At 38.4% G+C, this 21,093-nt stretch overlaps 1 protein-coding gene across 1 annotated transcript; it reads right to left on the minus strand.

Moving 5' to 3' along the window:
* Nucleotides 1-309: 309 nt before the first annotated feature.
* LOC139463413 (mucin-2-like) lies at nt 310-20,069 on the minus strand. The gene is made up of 10 exons (XM_071244671.1): nt 19,976-20,069; nt 12,267-12,446; nt 11,560-11,816; nt 10,475-10,599; nt 9,628-9,751; nt 9,056-9,241; nt 7,159-7,284; nt 4,865-5,038; nt 978-4,551; nt 310-482 (listed from the first exon to the last, which is right to left on the minus strand). Exons 1-10 carry the CDS (start codon nt 20,067-20,069, stop codon nt 310-312), a joined length of 5,013 nt encoding a protein of 1,670 aa, XP_071100772.1.
* Nucleotides 20,070-21,093: the final 1,024 nt, after the last annotated feature.

Consider the following 21,093-nt stretch of genomic DNA (forward strand, 5'->3'; position numbering starts at 1 on the left):
TCAGTGTTGATGTAGAATTGATGTCAGAATGGCTGTATTTCTAATTTTCGGATCTTGTCCAAACAATTACACAAATCCATTTATTTCGTATAAAGAATATTTTATTCACAAGAAGATAAAAATGGCAATATCAATGCATTCTTCTTCTGATAAAAGTAATGAAAACAGTATAAATTATATACACGTATAAAATATATTCAACATTTGATAAAATATCATCGTATAAACAAGTTACTATTTACATTTACCAAACCCAGAGTTTGCCCAAAGTTTTTTTCAGATGGCTCTCACGTGAGCCTTCCTGTGACGTCACGTTGGACACGTGGTAACGGCCTGCGGCCAATCACAGATTTTCATGGTATCGTTCCATACAGTTCCCTTACCACACATATGATGAAATGGCACAAACCACACACACTGATAGAAACTGTGACAGTCCGTTCTGTCCGGGAATATTCCAAACACAGATGGACATCGGAATTCTGAAAAGTAAATTAAATTTCATAATGAATGTACTAGATTAAACTAATAAAGTGATTAAGCATTTTATCATATAAATATTTAATAATCTGTAACACTAAAGACAAAGGCTCTACTAATATGAGTGAGTATGGTCTCACGCCGGCCGCTTAAAGCAATATTCCAGCAATATCACAGCTGGGGACACCAGAAACTGGTAACCACGTAGGGAATCGAACCCGGAATTCGGAATGAAGGTTGAAAGCTTTATCCACTAGGCTACCCAACCTCCACTTATACTTATATGAAATAGAAGGGTCAAAGGATACTGTTATTAATACTTTGATATGCACGCTTGTGGGATACTCGTTGATCGGTGGCTGATCTTTACCACGGTAAATACATGGTTTGGACACAATGTACGGTACATTATTTGGTTGTCTGATGAGAAGAGTTGGAGCCATGTCGCTATTGCATACATGATTTCCTATTAAGCAGGACATTTATTTGGTACTCACCTGGAATGGCAAATTTATTGAAGTTTTCTTTTTCTGTAGCTTCCATAATATGTTTCTTTTCTTGTGCTTTTATCTCCAGATTCTGTTGAATTGTGTCGAACTTTCCTCCAGGAACTCTGTAATCGATGACTATTTTCTGCGGCTGTGTTACCTTCCGTGATGGAATATTATACCCAGTTTGTGGTCTTGGTTGTCTGAAAGAATTTCGCGAAGGGACGTGATATCTGACATTTGTGCTGTAAAGTCTTTGAGGTCTTGTCTGTTTTGTAGTGATCTTATAATTATGGCCATAGTTATTCCTTTTTTGTTCCTGCCTCCTGTAGAGACTGTCTTTAAGGTTCTCAACTACGAAGCCGTGGTGTGGGCGTTTTCTCAATTTTGGTCTTGGTTGAATATAATCAGTATTCATTATCAATGGTCTCTGATTGCGCTGGTTGTCATATGGCCCTTGCACGTCAGGTTGCCTGATGTCCTCATTCTTATGGTCACAGTCACTGGTTTTGGGAACAGTGAGGACATAGGCTCCATCAGTTGGAGGTGGAGGAGTGGCAAGTCTTGGTGGTGTTACTCTAATGAATGGTCTTTTAAAGAATCGCATACCACGTCTGTTATTGACGAGACCTTTCCTGGGACCCTTCCTTAGGGACGAAAATTTGACATTTGGGTGAGTATGGTCAAGCCCAAGCCCGGCCTCCATCAGACTGTGAGTTGTTCGTTTTAGAGTACTAGTTCTGGTCGTAGCAGCTGACGTTGAAGTCGTTGTAGGAGCTGTTGAAGTGGAAACGGTTGTTGTAGTAGTAGGCGTCGTGGTAGTAGGTGATGCCGTCGATTGCGTTGTCGTCAATGGAGTGGTCTTGGGCTTTGATGTGGCTTTCGTAGTTGTTCCACTGACCTTAAATGATTTAGTTGTTTTTGCTGTCATCCAAGCAAATATTTTTTGTGGTCCAGTAGGACTTGGAGATGTAGATTTCCTTCCTCGTCTATAGTCGGAATCGAGGTCACCGTCATTTTGTTTCAGATTTACACTACGAGATCCGATTGATGTTGGGGGAGCTGTTGGCATATCAGTCGACCATGAAGATGCTGCAAACCCTCCATCTGCTTCAGCTCTCAGGTCTGGGGTGCTGGATGTTATATTCTTTGTAGGTCCTCTTTGGGTAAACTTAATTTCAGGGTGTCTCTTTTTAAATCGTGGAGTAGTTCTCCTGGGTGGTAGTGTCACTACTTTAGAAGCCTTGGTTGTTCGTCTCATTGGGAATGTCTTTTCTTTTATTATTTTGACGATAGCCGGTGGTGTTGCTGTTAGTTTCCATTGTCTTGAATTCTTAGTGGAGGGCCGTGGTCTTGGCGTTATCCTACGTGTTGCTAGTGTTGGTCTTGAGGTTGAGGTTGAGGTTGATGTTGTGGGTGGAGATGTAATTGATGTTGTTGATCTAGTCGTTAGTTTAGTGGTGGCTCTAGTTGTTTGTTTAATAGTTGGTCTCTTGGATGGTCTAGTAGTTGGTCTTGTGGACGGTGTTTTGGTTGGTTTAGTAGTTGACCTTGTGGTTGGTTTAGTAGTTGGCTTTGTGGTTGGTTTTGTGGTTGGGTTAGTAGTTGGTCTTGTTGGTTTTGTGGTTGGTTTAGTAGTTGGCCTTGTTGGTTTTGTGGTTGGTTTAGTAGTTGGCCTTGTGGTTGGGGTAGTAGTTGGTCTTGTGGTTGGTTTTGTGATGGGTTTAGTAGTTGGCCTTTTGGTTGGTTTTGTGGTTGGTTTAGTAGTTGGCCTTGTGGTTCTCGTTGTAGGTCTAGCAGTTTGTTTCCTAGAAGGTGTTGTGGTTGGTTTTGCTGGTCTTTTCTTTGTAAGATGAGCGAAAAGGAAGAAAGCCTTCGTAGATGAAGGTGTTGGAGATGTTGTTGTAAATTGACTTGTTCTCGTCCAAGGCCTGAATTTGGGAAGGGATGTACTCACTCTTGAAGTCATTGTAGGTGCACTCAGTTTTGGTTTGAACATTGCAGCTCTCATTCCTGTGTCGGTTGTAGGTATTGGTTCTGTGGCTGTTGTTGTTCCTGCGGTAGTTGCTTTGAGTGTAGTCCGGCTCCATGGTTTGAAGGAGTATCGAGGCCTTCGGGATGTTCTTGGTACATTACTTGTGGAAAGAAGAGTGGTTGAAGTCACTGTGCTTGAAGGCGTTGTAGATGTACTTGTTAACGGTGTGGAAGTTGTTGATGAAGAAGTTGTAGATGTTGTAGTTGATACAGTTGTCTCAGTCGTATTCTCAACAGTTGTAGCGTTTGCCTTGGGAATGGATATCGTAGAAATCATTGGTTTAAATGTCGATTTACTCCAGGGCTTAAATGAATACGGTGGTCTCCAAGTGGGTTTGGGTGATGTTGTCGTTGATGGGGTAGTTGTAGAAGTAGAGGTTGTTGTTGATGGTGTTGTTGATGATATTGTTGATCTGGTCCATGGTTTGAAACTGAAACGGGCCCTGTGAGTCGTGCTCTGAATACTTTCCAAAAGGTTATGCTCATACACATCGGCTGACGGTTTGCTGACAACATTCACTCTGGTTGGTTTGGTGACTCTCTTCACATTCACGATTGTTGTTTCAGGAGAGGAAACCGTTTCAAAACTCGAAATGGAAGTTTTCATTGTCGACTTTTGGAAAATGTTGATGACTTTCTTAGATGGCCACTTTGGCTGCGAAACTTTGGTGGCAATTGAAGGGTCAACACCTGAGCCAGGAAAAGAAGCCTGCTTTGCCAGATAGGAGGGAGGAGGAGTGTAAGGACTCTTCCTATGAGAAGGTTTAGGTCCAAACCGAACAACTTTATCCTTACTGTTCTCGTTGGGTGTAATCTTTCTGGATAACAGGGAGTTTTTATGATCATTGATTTTCAGATCATGTGATGATTTCTTTAAAGCTGGCAGTTTTGTGGGTGTTACTCCTTTTGTAGTGATTACAACGGGAACCCATTGTGGATATTTTGGTGAAGAGGACATTACTGGGGGCAGTGATGGTGTCACACGTTTAGCTTGAGTTGGCCGTGTAGGGTTGGTTCGCAAGTAAAATGGCTTCCGTGTGCTTGTATGTCTGTATGACGGCCTAGTGGGCCTAGCCGTTCTTACAGTACGTCTGGAAGAAGGTCTGCTTGTACGTTTTGTTGAAGTGAACTTCGGAGAAACTGTCGATGTTGATGTTACTCTTTGCCAAACACTTGGCCGACGTGTTGATAGCTTTGTAAGTTTCACAGGTTTCTTGTATGGCGATCTTCTGGAGGATATGACTACTCTATGGGTGGAGCGTCGTGGTTTTGTGGTAGTTGGATGTGAGGTAGGTGTTGTTATAACTGTCGTTGGAGTCGCCTTAGTAGTAGTCCTCCTTAGTATGGTGACAGAGTGCGTTGTTGGTCGTCTTGTTGCTGTCGTTGAAGTCCATGTTCGGCTGGTCCTCCTGGACGGTGGTTTAAAGGGGGATTTTCTCACTGTATTCAAATTATTAAATTTAGAACTTTTGTTCTTCTTTGTTACGGCCTTCTCCTGTTTGTAAGTGTCCTTCCCTGGTCTTTGCGTCGATTTAGGCTTTTGTTTTGTCTGAAAATGCAAAAGACAAATCATTTTACATTATATTGATACAAGCAGAGAAGTGGCGTATCATTGAACATATTTCCATTTTCAAAGCATGAATCGGTGCCACACTGTAATCTCAAATATATTACGCACAAAACGGTAGTAATTAGCTTATTAACAAAGAAACATATCATGTGAAGATACCATGAAGCACCGGCAACTGCAATGGAGGAAGTGCGACAAGTTTCTGAATGTGTAGGAACTGCCCATATTGCCCTGGCAGTAGTGTTGTGGAATGCATGTATTTTTTTACATATATGCACATATATAATCTTACCGTTGCGATTTTCGGAGGTGGGGTGAATGCGGGATAGTCAGCGTCTTCCAAAACGTCTCTGATGGCCTTGGAAAGTGGGTAGACTTCACCACGTCCGGCCAGATTACTGAAGTCATCCAGGTCCACAGCCCACACCATAGCTCCTGCCAGCTGACGATGCTTGATGTACTGTGCCTGGAGAAAAGTAATGGCGTGAGTTCAAAGGAGTTCAAGAAACTAATGGCTGTACACCAGCATGTGAAGTATGTATTCTCAATCTACTGTTATAATTTGTTTGCTGGATTTTTGTATCGGCGTCGGTTTCAAATGAATTACCAGTCGTTGAAAGACAACGTAACATACGTAACTATTTATCTTCTAATATAATGTCCCTTCTGTTTTGTAAGTGGAACACGGTCATGATACAGCACTTGCAATGTTGGACTGTAGCAGTAAATATGAGATGTTATTTGCAATTTGTTGCCTTCCAACTTGGTAGAATTGTACAAGAAGTTAATATATGGCAAGCATTTTTACGTTATGCATGCGTGAGAACAAGATAAGAACTTACAAAACAGAATAGGTAGACCGCATGGATATATAGGAAAAACTACTTAATAATCTTAACATTCCAAGATATTGTCAAATCTCTTTGAAGACCCTATCAGGCAATTACTTAGTAGCGTTAATGTTGACAAATTGTACATGTCTAAAAATGTCCACAATCTGCTGTTTTACACTCTCAATAAGAAAAGTGGCCCAGCAGATTGAAATGTATAGGACTTTGAAACATGTCTTGTACAATACACATGGATTAAAAGGAGAAAATTGTCTACGTGAAGCTATATGTAAAAGACTTGTGACATTTGAATTGAATTTTAAAAGAAATAAAAAAATCGGTAATCTCGTAAGTTATTTCAGGGAAATTTTAAACATCTCAGCCCGGTGAAAGACGTATGTATGTTGAAATACTTGAACGTTTAAAGTAAAAGGGAATGGCCAAAGGCATTTCGATTTAGGAAAGGAATGACTTCATTGAACAATAGACAAAGTTATCATCCGGCTTAAGGCATTCACATGTTTAAAAATGAGGAACAGATGAAGCCTGTGTTCTTTTTAAATGACAATCATATTGCCAATCAGTTGTATTTGACGTAACAATTTTCCAAACTATTTCATCAATCAGATTTCGTCTCACGTGCCAGTGTCAATCCCGATATTGAACAAAAACTTCTTTCTAAAATTGAAAGGCAATAAATGTGAGTTATGGTAGCTTTAGTTGACAGACACTAGTCCAGGTATGCCGGACCATCGGCATGTGTTTGAGGTCAGAATTGGCCAAATGTTTCATCCATACCAAAACGTGACTTTTGTTGACTTTTGATTTGTCTAAACAAATGCATGTGTTCCTCTTCTCTGGGCGCACCAACGATTATGAAAAACCATGTCAGATATTTCTTGTATTTTCCGGAAACAATGGGACGTACGTCACATGACGTCATTGTTGTGTACAAAGCAAGGTGTCAAATGACAATGGAATTTGTTCTCATGTTCCAGCATTGCACTTCGCATGAATTAAATGTAGGTGTCAAATGGAAATGTATGATTCAGAATACTATGATTCAGATTCTAGAAAACAGATCCTGTTTATGTGTATTTGACGGGGAAACGATAACATTTCTAGATCATAATTTGTTTGAGTAGTTTTTCAGCTGATGTTTCACGTGAACATACAACGTAGTGTTCTTGTTGCACTGAGGAATTTTGGGTTCAATGTCGCTGTGAACAGTATATCAGTTTTATCACGGCATGTCTGCAAGAAAGCCCAAAGTGATGCAGGTCACTAGGGACAAATATGCCAAAGGTAAACTGGGGTCATATGCTTCTGGCTTCAGGGATGCACCAATATACATAGTCTTCACTTATTGTACTAATGTAATTAACTGAGTGAGTTTGGCTTAACACAGTATTTTAGTTGTATTACTGCGAGGTGGCTTGATGTAGCACGACAATGATGCAGGTTTTAGACGCTTACCACTTCAGTGGAACCCACGAAATAAATTTTCTAATGACAGGGGTTTATAATAATAAAGAATTGTATAGCGATTGTTGCATAAATCGTACATTATCTATCTATAATCTTTAGATATACAGACCTCCCTGGTCATAATGCCATGTCTCTATCAGAACGGATTTCCGCAATGCAAAATTCCCTGACTGTAATGTCATTCTGTTTATAATGATAATGCTTAGGTTTCCCTGGTTATAAAGCTATATCTCCAATTTTTAATACATCAACATCGTACGGGTCGTACCTTGAGCTGTACGCTCTGAATGTCATCGTAGCCGACCCATTGTTTAAGACGGAGGTTGTAGGCATACGGCACCATCTGGTCCTCTAGCCATACCCGTGTCCAGTCTTGTTGAAGGTACTTGGACATCTGTAATAAGAACGTATATCAGTGGACAATCACAGACAGTGTGAGTAATTGAAACACAAGTGGGATAGGGAAATACACTTCCAGGTCTTACACTCATATGCCGATCCCATGTGCTTAACTTTCTAGGCTATTTTACATATTCATATCTACAGTTCTGTCATCTTATGTTGAAACAGCATAGGGAACCAAGGCAGTTTCCTACAGATATCTTTGATTCATTTTTGATGAAAGAATGGCAGTAATTAATGTGAGTAAGGTGGTCCGAGCAGAAAGCCATATGAAAATTTCGCTCTCGCCAATATAGTATGTGTGGCTTTAGTATGTTTTTCATACTCTTTCTAAAAGAAATCTGGGGTAGTTACAGAATTTCGTGCCAATTTTCGAGTTAATGTTTGAAAAAGTTATTATATTCATGAAAATAATTTACCCTACACTTTAATACCGTAGAAAGCTATGGGTTCAATGACTTGATGAAAATTCAGTGCACAATAGTGAAACCGAGCTTCAATTGTCAGGCCAAATTCAGAATTCAACAAGCCAGAGAATAATCAGCCTCAAATATCTAAGCAAAACATGTTAAACATCATATGAATGAATCAGTACAAATCAGTGATGACATCAGGTGTTCACGAAATTGGTAAGCATGCCATGCTCTACCAGTAGAACCTACCACTCACAATTTTCATTCAGAATTAATTGCCAGTTTGGATCTAGATATATGACAACACCATCGCGCATCTTATCATCAAACGACGTTTAGTAATTCCCTCTGAATATAGTCCATAATGACTTAAAGCCTTTTGTAGTGAAACCTTGACTGAAACATAGTTGTAGGCAAAATGTTTTTTGCTCAACTCAAGAGTCATTTCGGAGGCAGTGAGGACAGTATTCTGTTTTGTATTATCAGAGGTAAATAGCTAAACTCCGTGACATACTGTCAGTGTTAACAATTCTGGTTGTGTTGTTTTAAATGAATGCAAAATGCCAGTGAGTTAAGACAGAATGTCACACCATACATGGACTAAACTAGCTTCGCGGTGATAGCCACATGTTTCTAAGGTTATTTTGGTATTCTGTATTTGTTCCTTGACGCAAAGAAACATAAAGACTTCACCTGTTGCCATGAATGTTAGACAATAACATTGAAACATTTTTGCTGAATGGGATGTTCGTAAATAATGACACTCTGTGTTGGGAGAAAAGAAGAGTACACACGAACAATTACACCAACCATCACAATAACAATACAAAAATCACCATAAGAACTATTCACGAAATTTTAGTGAAATAGTCATCATGCAAAGTTCTTGACATATTAAAGGCGGACTCTGCTCGGACAAATTGAAAGTCCCAGCAAAGTTTATACAAGCCGTTTAAACATCACGTTGTGTGTTTTGTCTGGTCAAGACTTCATTGTTTACAGGCCGCCGTCCTAGAGCAGGAGTGCGACTGTGCGGCGTTAGACAACAACACATACTTTCTTATGCAAATTGTGTCAGAGGCGGGTGCTACCGGTAGAGCAGGTCATGCTTACCCATTTCGCGAACACCGAGTGACATCACTGATTTTCACTGATCCATTCAAATAATTCCAACAAAATTGACTTTTATCTTATATCGTATACAAAATGTATGATGTATACAACTCTAACAGTTGACGATTACCATAATAACACAGAAACAATTACTCATTTTACACATGGCTCCAATTACCAAGACTTAAAGTGGGTTTCAGAATGAGGAGTCCCCTTTAAACATCATCACAAACTTACCTCATAGTAAGAGACAAATCCCTTTTCTCTTGTGAAGGGTGAAGGGCGTCCTGCTCCACAGTTCTTGTCGCCAACGTTGATGTCTTTCTCCGAGCAGAGCGTGAAGGAACGGCCATAGGTGGGGATACCCATCACTAGCTTGTCTCGGGTGGCACCTAGGTCCAGCCACAACTGTACAACTTCATCCTAGGTTTAAATAAAGAATGTTTCTAAATGTTCTCCTAATGCTAGTAGAGAGTGGTGATGTGATACGGAAGTTAGTTATTATTGTTCCTAATGACGCGAGGTGCATCTTTGATTCCTTTCGTAGAGTAGATGATTCAGGCCAAAGTTGTGCTACCTGTCACATCATCGTATCAATATTGGGACAAGAGTTTGGTTTACCGTAAAAAACGAAACATGGCTTACTGAAGTGTCATTTTTTAGAAACTAATGCCCATTCACTTAGTGATTTATAATTGACGTCATTTATTTCGATATCATTTTTGGAAATTTACAGCGTATTGATAATACAAGACGGGATTAAAATCAGTTCTGTGACGTTATATGACATATTGCTTGCTGCTTCTTACCACACTCGTCGATTTGATCGCAGGGTCAACAGTGTTTGATTTGTAGAGGGGAGCATTGATACCCAACACCTTGCTCCAGGCTCCATTTAGATCGTAGCTCATTAGGTTTATAAAGTCAAGATATCTGAAAAATAACACACGTAATGAAACAAAACGACAATTGTCCATCTGCATTTGTTTGTTTGTTGGTTGTTTAACACCGCACTTAGCAGTATTCTAGCTTTAATACGGCGGTCTGTAGATAATAGAGTCTGGACCAGACAACCCAGTGATTTACATTATGGGCATAGATCCACGCAATTGGGATACGATGACATGCATCAATCAAGTCACCGAACCTGACCACCCGATGCCGTTAGTCGCTTCTTGCGACAAGCATAATCGCCTCTTACGGCAAGCAAGGGTTGCTGAAGACCTATTCTCTACCTGGATCTTCACGGCTTGCAAACTACTACTACTACTACTACTACTACTTATTTGATATTTTACGAGAGGAACGTCAATATTAAAAAGGGTGCTCTCCTACAGCGTAATCAATAATATAATCACGTACGTGAATACAACTGCCTGTTGTATGGAGTCAGACTTATATTTAATCGGGGCGGGTTGGAATGTTTGCTTGAGACAATATATTTTCAGTTGGCGCGACAAGACGAGGAGGTGAGGCGAGCAGCCAAACCATCCAAACACATTAGTTTTCAGTCCACCCGGCATATCAAGTAGGCTTGGGTGTGTGTGATTATCATATCAGAATAGACAGGCAGATGAGAACGTTCATATGAAACTAGCACAATATATGTGTCTAGATTAGATGCGGATGTCCACTGACTAGTTGATGGTTGCTTACTTGTTGATTACTGGCACCTCGTAGGCTGATCTGACAATCTTTTCTCCTCCGGCAACTGCTGCCGTCACCAGTAGACGCTCCTTTCCCGTCCTCACAGCTTCTTGCTCGTATGCATCTCTCAGTTCCTGAACACAGTGAGATCAAAGCGTGTTATGCAGTGTTCGCAGTGTACGGGCCTTAAGACGTAGAAGTCTAATACTGGTACGAACCACACCTTGTAATTCCACTACCATTGACAGAATAAATCAAATTGTCTCACTGGATTCCAACTAGACTAATGCTAACTAATTCTAACATCAAATGACAAACTGACAATTGTTTTGTTGTTGTATTTCTGACCTCATGGCCCATAGTACTAAATGCAATGAGACTAATAGTAATGCGCACAACAACGTCACTTTAAATAGAACGTAAAACTCTATTTGTATACATATGCAACTAGATAGGTAAATACATTCCCAGCTCTTAAATACGTTTAACATATTGCGTAGATAATAATTGGCATTTTCTTCTCCCGTTGGATAGACATACTATGTTTCAATAAACTTTTTTACTGTATAACAAATACCAACAAGAAGGAATGCTACTCATCTTCTGTGAGCCATCGGTGGTCACGTGAAAGAAATTAGTTCAAACAAAACTATATCATACTGATCTTCAAAAGCAATGAGAGAGATTTTTAGTTACTTGAACAAAAGAAATCGTGAACTATAGAGTGCATTTTTGTTCTCTGAGTAAAATAAAACAAGACAACGTTTTCGGAAGTACCGAATTAGTGAGTGAGTTTGGTTAAAGCCGCTTTAAACCGTATTAGAGGTTGGTAGCTTCATGGGTAAGTGAAGCTGATGTGATGAAGGTCTCAGACGTTTATCAACGAGCACGTTTATAGTGCTAAAAACTAGAAAGTTAATCAGGGCGAACCGGGACCCAACCCACGATCATAGGTTTCTGGCACACCTAAGGGGCAGAACTCTGCAAAGAGAATTGCGGTGCCTTATGCGATTGAAAGCAAACAATTCTATAAGCAACATGAAACAAGGACACAATTTTGGTAGTAGGAAATATAATGTGAGAAATGTAATTACCATTACGAGTTGGGAGAATTTCTTCTTGTCATCTGCAGGACTGCCTCGGTTAGCAGGGTATTCCCAGTCAAGATCAATTCCGTCAAAGTTATGGGCTCTCAGATACTGAATAGATTGTTCGATGAAGGATTTCCGTCCTTCTGGTGTCTTTACCATGTCTGTAAAAGGTCTGGAACCATGCGTCCACCCACCGACAGCCAACAAGGTCTTCAAATGTGGGTTTTTCTTCTTTAAGCCAGTAAACTGCTTGTATAAATCTGGAAAGCAATGGTGGAAATAAGGAGTGAGAAGGTTGAGTTTTACTCCTACAATATGACAGCGTGGGAATCGACCCCGGGTCTTCGGCGTGACGAGCGAACGCTTTGACCACCCGACCGACCCATGAAGGTAATAGACCGTTAATGTTCTCAGCCACTGTGCCTAATTTACATTGAAATCCATTGGTAATCCAGGTAATTATGCAATGGATTGATATGTTTCGAAACAAATGTAAATTACATAATTGTATTAATAGAAAAAAGAAATTGATATATTTTTGAAATTGATGATTCGTATTGTATTAAAAAGCCTTTTCCGTATTTAAGCAGTTAATTGTACGAATCCTTCTAAATAATGAGAATGTGTTTAGGAATCACTATTAAACACATTAAAATGTTGAACTGTGAAGTTTAAGATTATATACAGTAATTCAAAACGTTCGCGCTTACGTGGATATTGTATATCGTTCCATTCATATGGAGCAAGTTGACCCTTGAAATCAATCTTGGCGAAAGCGAAAATCAGATGTGTGCAGAGAAATGGGTCGATGTTGAATGGGAAGAAGCGAGCCGGCTGTTTTCTGTACTGGGACCAGTTGGTGTAGTAGCATACCCTCTTAAACATGGGATCTGAAAACAAACAAAGCTACAAGTAAGCCAACGGGTTGAATAATACTATTTCATAAAATGCCTTTATGACCTTTCAGTTTCATCCGTAGAGGCAGAATGCTTGTATGGTTATCCTATCTTTACCAATATGTGTATAAAAATATATGCACCAAGGACAGTCAACAATTACGTAACTAGCCCAGGTGTTTTCATTACCGATTGAAAATGTAAATATTGGTTGTCTCAAACAACGTTCACACCCTCAAGGTGCATGACGGTCAATATTGGCATTAAACACTGTCGTCAGATGATGATGATATACCCCTTACAACACGTCCTATCGAGACCGCTATGTGAATACTCAAATATTCTATTTGAACATTTGACATCCGTTAGTATGATTATGTCGGTTTTCACATTTAATAAAGACATTTGATCTTTAAAAGAAATTACGTTGTCTGTACATTTTAAACGTTAACACATAAATATAAGAGGGTAAATCTATTATTATCTCAAGGTAGACACAATTTTATGGATAACAACTTCTTTAATACTGTAAAATTGCGACGTTTCGGTATAGATCCTTATACCGTTGTCAAGCAAGATATTTATTATATCAGCCAAAAGCAAAATAGATTGTACTCTTCCAACTATATCATGTTAAGTTTAAACACACCCATTTGATGTTAAACACTGTATGTCTTTGTGTGATATGATACCAATGTTTCAGAAGTGGAGCTTTGTATTCAAAAATAAACGTTGAACACGAGAAACCTCACGAAATAGCTGATCCTGTAGACATCCCATTAAATCAGACGAATGACCAGGAGAAGTATTTCCCCAAATCAAAATCAAACATGATTTCCTTATTGTCTCCAAGTGTTTATTAACAACACAAAGGGCGTTCCCAAACTATCAAACACAAGCGTAGTAACGAAGAATCTTATAATGGCACGTTCTGTAAGTACAAGACGAGCCACCCTCCAAAGATGAAAAATACGCTAGCCTATCAAAGGCGATAGCGAATTGTCAGCCTGCCCTGGCTGGTGGGGGCCTAACAGTATTTACTAAATGGATAAGTTCTTTACTCCAGCGGTGAAAACGGACAACCACAGTTTGTCGACAGAGCTCCTAGTCAAAACGCCATGTGTGATGTGGGAACGCAAACCCCTCCCCTAGATTTACTTCCTGTTTAAATGGCGGCCATATTTGTTTGCAGTGGCTTCTCTCGACAGGTCGAAATTAAAGATCTTTGTTAGAGACTGGTAAAAGAAGTTCAGAAAACATGTGTTTTTAAGATTTGGTGATGTTTTTTCTTTTATCTACATTTCTTTGTGATATCCGGTATCGTCAATTCCAAACCTGACTCTTAAATCACTGTGACGAATTACAGACAAGCGATGAGTACGATACCAGAACGTTAGGTATTACGTACTGGTCGAAATGACACTTTATCCTTCCTCCTTTATCTTATCACATGAAGGTATCAATGTGAATGAATGCGCATTGTTCATAGTTTTTACATTTCATACATTAAATATCAGTGTGAATGTCTATAATGATATAAGACAGATACTGACTAAACGTATATCGACTTTATTTGGTATATTCTAATTATCTTACGAATGTAGTATTTTTTTATTTTGACTTCTCCCATTTTTCTTCCGCAAACGTTGCCCTTAATGTATAAACTTCTATTTCGAGGCAGATTATAAATATATTTGATTTGATAATTAATTTTTTTTCTAACAAAAAGATATTTTTCATAGCCATGCCTCTGTTTCTTGTTGTGCCTGAGACACGTCGATGAATACCCTTAAAATCTGAAAAGTTGATTTTCAGTGATCCATTCATTTAATTTTCACCGCTTTTTTGCCTTTTACCCTCAATGGAATCTGTTTCGGTGGATAATGTAGACTTTATATTCTCTGGATTTTTATATTTTGATGTCATATTTTAGGGAATCAGTGTGTGGGAAAACAGCAGTCACGGCCAACTCGATTCAAGTCCTTTTAACATCTTTGCTAGTCTGCAAACTCAAGTTATATTATGTAGCTACAGGTAAAATATGTGGTAATGTATTACTATAATTACATGGGGACAATTTATCAGGCTCCTCTAGAAACTCATTATTACGTCTAGATCAAAACTTGGAATTGGCGTCAGATCGAGAAAGAAAGAATCCCTTCATAAAGCGTAAAGGGGAAAGCGATAAATAGTTAGATCAATTATTCCAGTACTAAATGTTGGCCAGTAGTCAAGCGACATACCGAAGCAAAGTCATTGTCCACTGTTTCCGAGCAGTGTTGATCATCTGAGTTATTGAAATTGGTTCAGGTGTGTGTGTTTCCTGGCTGGCCCCGGAAGAGAGAAGACAGGCAAGCACATTACTATTGACGTTTGTCTTTAGTATTGGAGCTGTCAGTCCCGGTACTTTCTCGTGACAATTCATATTCATTTCCGCAGGAACTATCGTGTGACATTTTTCTCATTTGAGCGCGATTCATGTAAATATATAACGTCAACGCCAGAGAAGTTCCAGTCTTGATTATCCGACAAAACAGTAAAGGCGTAAAGGGCAAAATGCGGAGAAAATTATCTGAATGGATCACAGAAAATCATTAACGACACCAGGTTTTCGTCAAGGACGTATTGTCAAAATTATTTTTAAACCTTTTATTTCTCAGTTATAAATTAAAAAAAGATTTTGTCACGAATTCCATTCCATAGGAACACATTTACATTTAAGAATACGCCGTTACCATATAACATGTTGAAATAGATGATGAATGTAGTCGTACGCTTTCTTAATACAGCGAATGGAAATATGAAGCTTATCTTTGACGGAAAAGGTCGGTTTAACCCACACCTCAGCAATCGTCTGTAACTCACGAGATAAAAACTCGTATTTAAAAAAAAAATGCTTTTAATAATCGATTTCACAGAATCGACTTCAAATGCAGCGGTGCAGGTATTCACCTTCTGAATCTCAATAGCCTGACGTATAACAGAATATGTCTTTTATCCCTGCAATATCATCTTCGTCAGACGTGATAAGGATACCTCCAATGATCTCATAAACCGAAATAAATACCCTGTTATTTTCTTGATTTATAACGTTTCCTGAAAAATGTTTACCAAATGCATGAAATGACGCTATCACGTGTCTCCACACTACACAATTTAGCGGCCTCTTGATATGAAATCGTGTTTGATATCCTCTTTATGCGAATTGGGAGCTAAATATTGGCATTACTTGAATTCACACTTGACGATATGGACAAGTCTTCGTCCTCTTTGTATTCACCTAGAATCATTTCGATCAGAGAAATTCCTCAAGAGTTTCTGAAGGCCCATATATGTCCTTTGTACACTGCACTCGGTGTTTGGAGGGACATTTGCTATAAAAATTATCGGAAAATGTCGGTTCGAAACACTCTGAATTGTTGTTGTGTTAATCTAGCAGAAATGTCAATAGCCCGGTGGCCGATATTGAGGTATAATGTTTCAAGGATTTCGGAAGGAGGAAATAGCATTGAAGTGATAAGTGCTGGACAGTGCTAGCTTAGTTTGAATCTACACGGGGAAGCATTATTCTGACGTATGAGGAATTATTGTAATGTAAATAAACTAAAGAGGAACCAATGCATGTGGGAGCTATGTGTCAAGGATCCAAATGCCAGAGGTATGGAAACACAACATAGTTTGATGTTTTTCCGAAGTGCAAATTTGACCTTTTTCTAGATGCGGACAGAACTATTCATTTATCGATGTCAGTTGAGATGTTGACAAATATACAAAGCTCAGCAAGCAGAACGTATACTGACATTTCAAAAATGACACTGTATGACTCACAATGTCCACTTTTTTGTCGTACTGTGTTTATTTACGGCAATAAGAGGAATGGGTACCATCACATATCGTGGATATAATTGAAATATCTCTGCAGTCGTCGTGTCAGAATATGACTATTATCTTATCTATTTTAAAGTTCATTCTCAACAATGATTTTGGCTGTGTTTACAGAAAAGAAACGCCAAGAAAAGGACAAGACACAATGCAAACAGGAAATTACTTTTCTCAATCAAGATGTCCACCTTGTTAACACAATTATGAAGGAACTCTAACGTTTATCATATTGATCAATGTTAATTTCTCAAAAAAAACGGTTTAGTTATTTCGTTCTTACCACACGTCCAGTATCACCAAACCAGGCACATTATTAACTTGCTCATTTGCAGAAACATTTGTTAAATATATCACTTACTGTGACATTAGAAGCGTAACACAGCGTACCCATATGTCCATGTAGATTCATTTAAAACATAATTTCAGCACAGTTAACAACATAATCTTTCCTCTTTTGACAAAAGAGATTATCTAAATTATTTAAAAGATTATTATTTAATCGTGTGTGCATGTATTATATTAAGGGTTCTAATGAGGCAGTAAATATAAACGACAAGACCATTTTTATAATCATATTAAATCTCTACATACAGCACAATCGATTGTCTGATTGCGACTGTATCATAAAACATGTGTTTTTGAATCACTCTCAAATAGTGATAATACCACATGTTCGCGAAAATAAAACAATGTTGTTCTCATTCTTCACCAAAAACACGACAGTATTCTGTTGGTTTAGCCCTCATTGTTGAAGGCAAGAGTGATAATTAAAACCAAAATTTAAGAACTGTTCAGCCCAAGTGAGGCATTATGTGAACAATCGACCCTACGGTAAATGGGTTCAGGCCGTCCGGAAACCAACCCCCCAGACCCCTGTCTTCTTTACTTCAACATCGATTTCAGGATTCTACGAATTGTCCCACAATTTCATCATCCTGGGACCTACAGTGCTATTTGGGTGAGTCAGAATGCCCTCACGGTACACACCCCCATCTTCAGCAGGTACACCGATAAAGTGTTTGGCATCTGTTTATGACGATGGTAGTTATTGTATAAAAAAATTTCCGTTCATGCATATTACGAGATTTTGGAGTTAAAATAACGATACAGTATGTGGGAAATTTACCATCTTACTAGTTATTATGTTCTATTTAATTATGGGATTTCATATATGCAATAATAATACTTCTGAATTATAAATAAAGTTTGTGATGTATTATAATACTGAAAGTGTTTAAGAGTGAGTGAGTTCCGTTTAACGCCGCTTTGAACAGTATTTCAGTTATAGCATGGCGTGTCAGCTTTGTGGATCTTACGCGTATGTTTCTTTTTAAGATACATGAACTGTTTTGCTGCCATTTAATTTCTTTTATGTGACAAAAATACAAATATGAAGGCCCTAGAACCTTTTGAATCGATATAAGTGGGTCTTTGTCGCGTTCAAATAAAATGCGGAACATATACGATACGTTATAGAAATTTCCTCACGCATGAAGTTGTTATAAAATATATATATTAAAATTCATGTCCGAATAATGCAAACACAAAAAAATTATTTCACATTACGTTCGATTTTGAAACAATATTGACATTATCATATTTACGTCATGGTACAATAATATCATAAACTCTCAGAATGAATTGTTTCGTTTAAGTTAAATCAAATCCTAATATGTAGATGTTTCAGCCATAGTGGCGTTTTTGCCTTGCACCAACCAATAGTTATTTTAAATAACGCACTCAGATCACCGGGTTGATAAAACGTTTTAACACTCGTTAAACTTTACAGCTCATCTGCCTACAATTGCAAGTCTTTACTTTGGCATGTTCTATGGTAGAGTACACCTAGACTGACTGTGTTAAAGAACGTATGACGTAGGTAGACCCTCTGCGAAACACCTTACGGCGCTTTGGGCGAGGGGCGACATTCCTCGAGAGATAGGTACCGAGGGGCCGAGAAGTACCCCCGCGGGAAAACGTCGAAAAGTGTTGAAAGTTTGTTCAGTTGTTTCTTAAATCTCTTGATCAGTTAACCCGTCGTTTCTCGCAGAGGAATAGGTTCACTGAAATTCAACAGCATTGGCAACCTTTCTTCATATTTAAATTGCATTGATTTTCAAATCCCCCAGGGAATCCACACACACGCAGTGACCCACCATTGTACATGGTCGATCACTGAACATAGCCAAGGTTTTACTCAGATGGCTATTGTTTTTACTTGGATTTTTTCTGGATTTTTACAGGTTTAGTGATAATAAGAGTGTGCTGATATTTACAAATGTTCATGTCACGAAGTACGTTTAGATTTAATTCCGTGAATGTGGGTATGATCGAGTGTAGAATGGGTGTCTTCTTTAAAATGACATATTGATAGTATATTGGCGCTCTCAGGTAAATGTTTTTACAAAAGAATAAAAGTTGTAAGATGGTGCTATCCTAATCAGTCTGGTAAGATTTCTTATCACTCCTATTAAACATTACTTGGAGGTTATACTTCTTAAACTTGCAATACCCCATTCCATTTAAGTCTTAAATACATGATATATAATATCTAATTCGTCGTCGACCGTTGAAATTGATAGATAGCACATACCACATAGTATTTATAAATAATGATACTGTTTAACTTAAAATGATGCTTAAAACTGAATCGGTTCCACGACAGTTTATAGAATGTCATTTGTATCTCCAAGCAAGTCATCGTCTTTGCGAACCTGAAAACTGTCTATATGTTGTACTCGGAGTACAAGCATTGAAGCAGGATACGTCCTGAGCAACTGTGGTCGATCATTTGTACAAATTAGCAAAATGGATTGCGCCCAAAACAGCTTCTAAATATTGAAACACCGTGCTATTGAAAAAAAGTGTAATTAAAAAGTGTATTTGAAGTGTTTTTACAAAGCATGGTTTAGGTTAGCAACCAAAATAACAAACGTCCTCATTGAACCATTTCAGATACATAATCTTTATATCCACGCACTCTAGCGTTTATTCAGGTCCCATATTGAGAAACTGTTGCGTTTACGACGGCTGAACTAAGACCTGGTTTGCCAGCGGCGTGTGCTTTGGTTTGCCGAGTGATGGACATCTGAAGTCGGCGCCTGAGTTGCGCTGACTTCTTATTGACTTGGGGTTGATGTTTTGGAAAGATTTCAATAAACTTCATGAATGATTTGAAGATGCCAGGACTACAGGTGTTGTAAAAGGTGTTGTAAAGGTTGTAAAATTACTTTACCAGTTACACAATAACTTTGAATTGATACAATATCGTTACATACACAATATTTTTTCAGAAATGGATGAAGTGAACGAATAGGTTTGACACTATTGTTCATGGGTCTTTAGTTGAATATTTTTATATGCTCACTTAGGATGTGCCTTCTTATGTTTCACGACATGTGAAGACATTGAGTGTTCTGCTAAAGTATAACATAATGGATAAAGGACATGAACAATTTCCAAAGCGAAAAATTGCCCTGAAAGATAACCCTGCCGAATGAAGGTTTATGTAAATCAAATATGTACGGCACAAATTACTGCTAATTACCATATCGTATGTCACATATTAAAGATCCCACAGGGAAAATCCCAATACCATAGAATGAAATGCTTTACGTCAAATATATTTTTGTTGTACTTACCTCTTCCAATATTCCGGGGTTGAGCGGCCACATCGTTAGCTGCACGTGCACTACACGTGACTAAGAATGACGAGACTAACAAGAGCGTCAACATGACCTGCAACGTCAAAGAAACACCAAAGTATTATAATGATGTAAAATGCGTATAGATATGACTTGTCCCTTTAATAATTAAGCAGATAATTGAAATGATCATTCCAGACATCGCTCCATGTAATGTTACATTATTCAAATTTAATACAGATGTACATGCATGCATGTGGATGCTAGAAACTTAACTCAAAGATAAGAAAAGAAATTATCTATATGCGATATATAAAATACACACATGAGTATAAAATATACACAAAATATACATCAAACTGGCATAAGAGGTAATGCAGTTTTAAGATATTACAGATTTTTATGACAAATTGCGATGTTGAAAATTTTCGCCATTACTTTAAACTTTGTTTCTAATCATGTTGAAACTTTGGATATGTCGCACTTATGACGAGAATTGCCTAAACTAAACGCATATGAATACAATTTGATTATACAGAACTGAACCAGTTGGTGAAGTATCTGTGACTTACATGATCGTTTGTATACGCATATGAAAATCCAAGACTCGTTTGATGAATTATTTTACCAACAAATATAACTAATTACCCGTTACATGCGTTTTAAATATGAGGTTACCTGTATGCGTTAATAACACAAAATACAAAATGACAATAGCCAATACAGTGAATCTAGAAATGGTAAGTAATAAGATAGTCAATACATACCCTCTGTTATGGAAAAATCACAATGTTCCAAAAGGGCACCTAATCGTGGTGCATGAGTTGAAACTGTTACTGATGTGGTCAGCTTAATCTCTCCGGCGAATCTGACTCGGTGTCAGTGAATCAATGTATCAAGCCTAGATGTAACACTACAGTATGGCCTCGTCGTCCAACACAACGCTCTCGACACGTCTCGGCTTGTGCCAGTTCATGTATTTGAAAGAGTCACCAAGGGTCTTCCTCTTAAACGTCACAGAACTGATGCGCACTGAGCATGTCCAAGCCTCGTTATTGTTTCAGTTGCCCGTATTGTTGTCCAGCGTCTCCACCAAACTACACAAAGATACATCC

The sequence above is a fragment of the Haliotis cracherodii genome, unplaced genomic scaffold (genome assembly GCF_022045235.1).
Source record: "Haliotis cracherodii isolate W230 unplaced genomic scaffold, xgHalCrac1.p SCAF_16, whole genome shotgun sequence".
Classification (NCBI taxonomy): domain Eukaryota; kingdom Metazoa; phylum Mollusca; class Gastropoda; order Lepetellida; family Haliotidae; genus Haliotis; species Haliotis cracherodii.

What these genes read in the sequence shown, in the direction of transcription:
- LOC139463413 (XM_071244671.1), bottom strand. Translation starts at nt 20,069, where the DNA reads ATGTTGACGCTCTTGTTAGTCTCGTCATTCTTAGTCACGTGTAGTGCA. An exon ending in GAACGATATACAATATCCAC is followed by an intron (nt 11,817 to 12,266) that starts GTAAGCGCGAAC and finishes ATTGCTTTCCAG; the next exon opens with ATTTATACAAGCAGTTTACT. An exon ending in CACCTCCGAAAATCGCAACG is followed by an intron (nt 4,552 to 4,864) that starts GTAAGATTATAT and finishes TTGCATTTTCAG; the next exon opens with ACAAAACAAAAGCCTAAATC.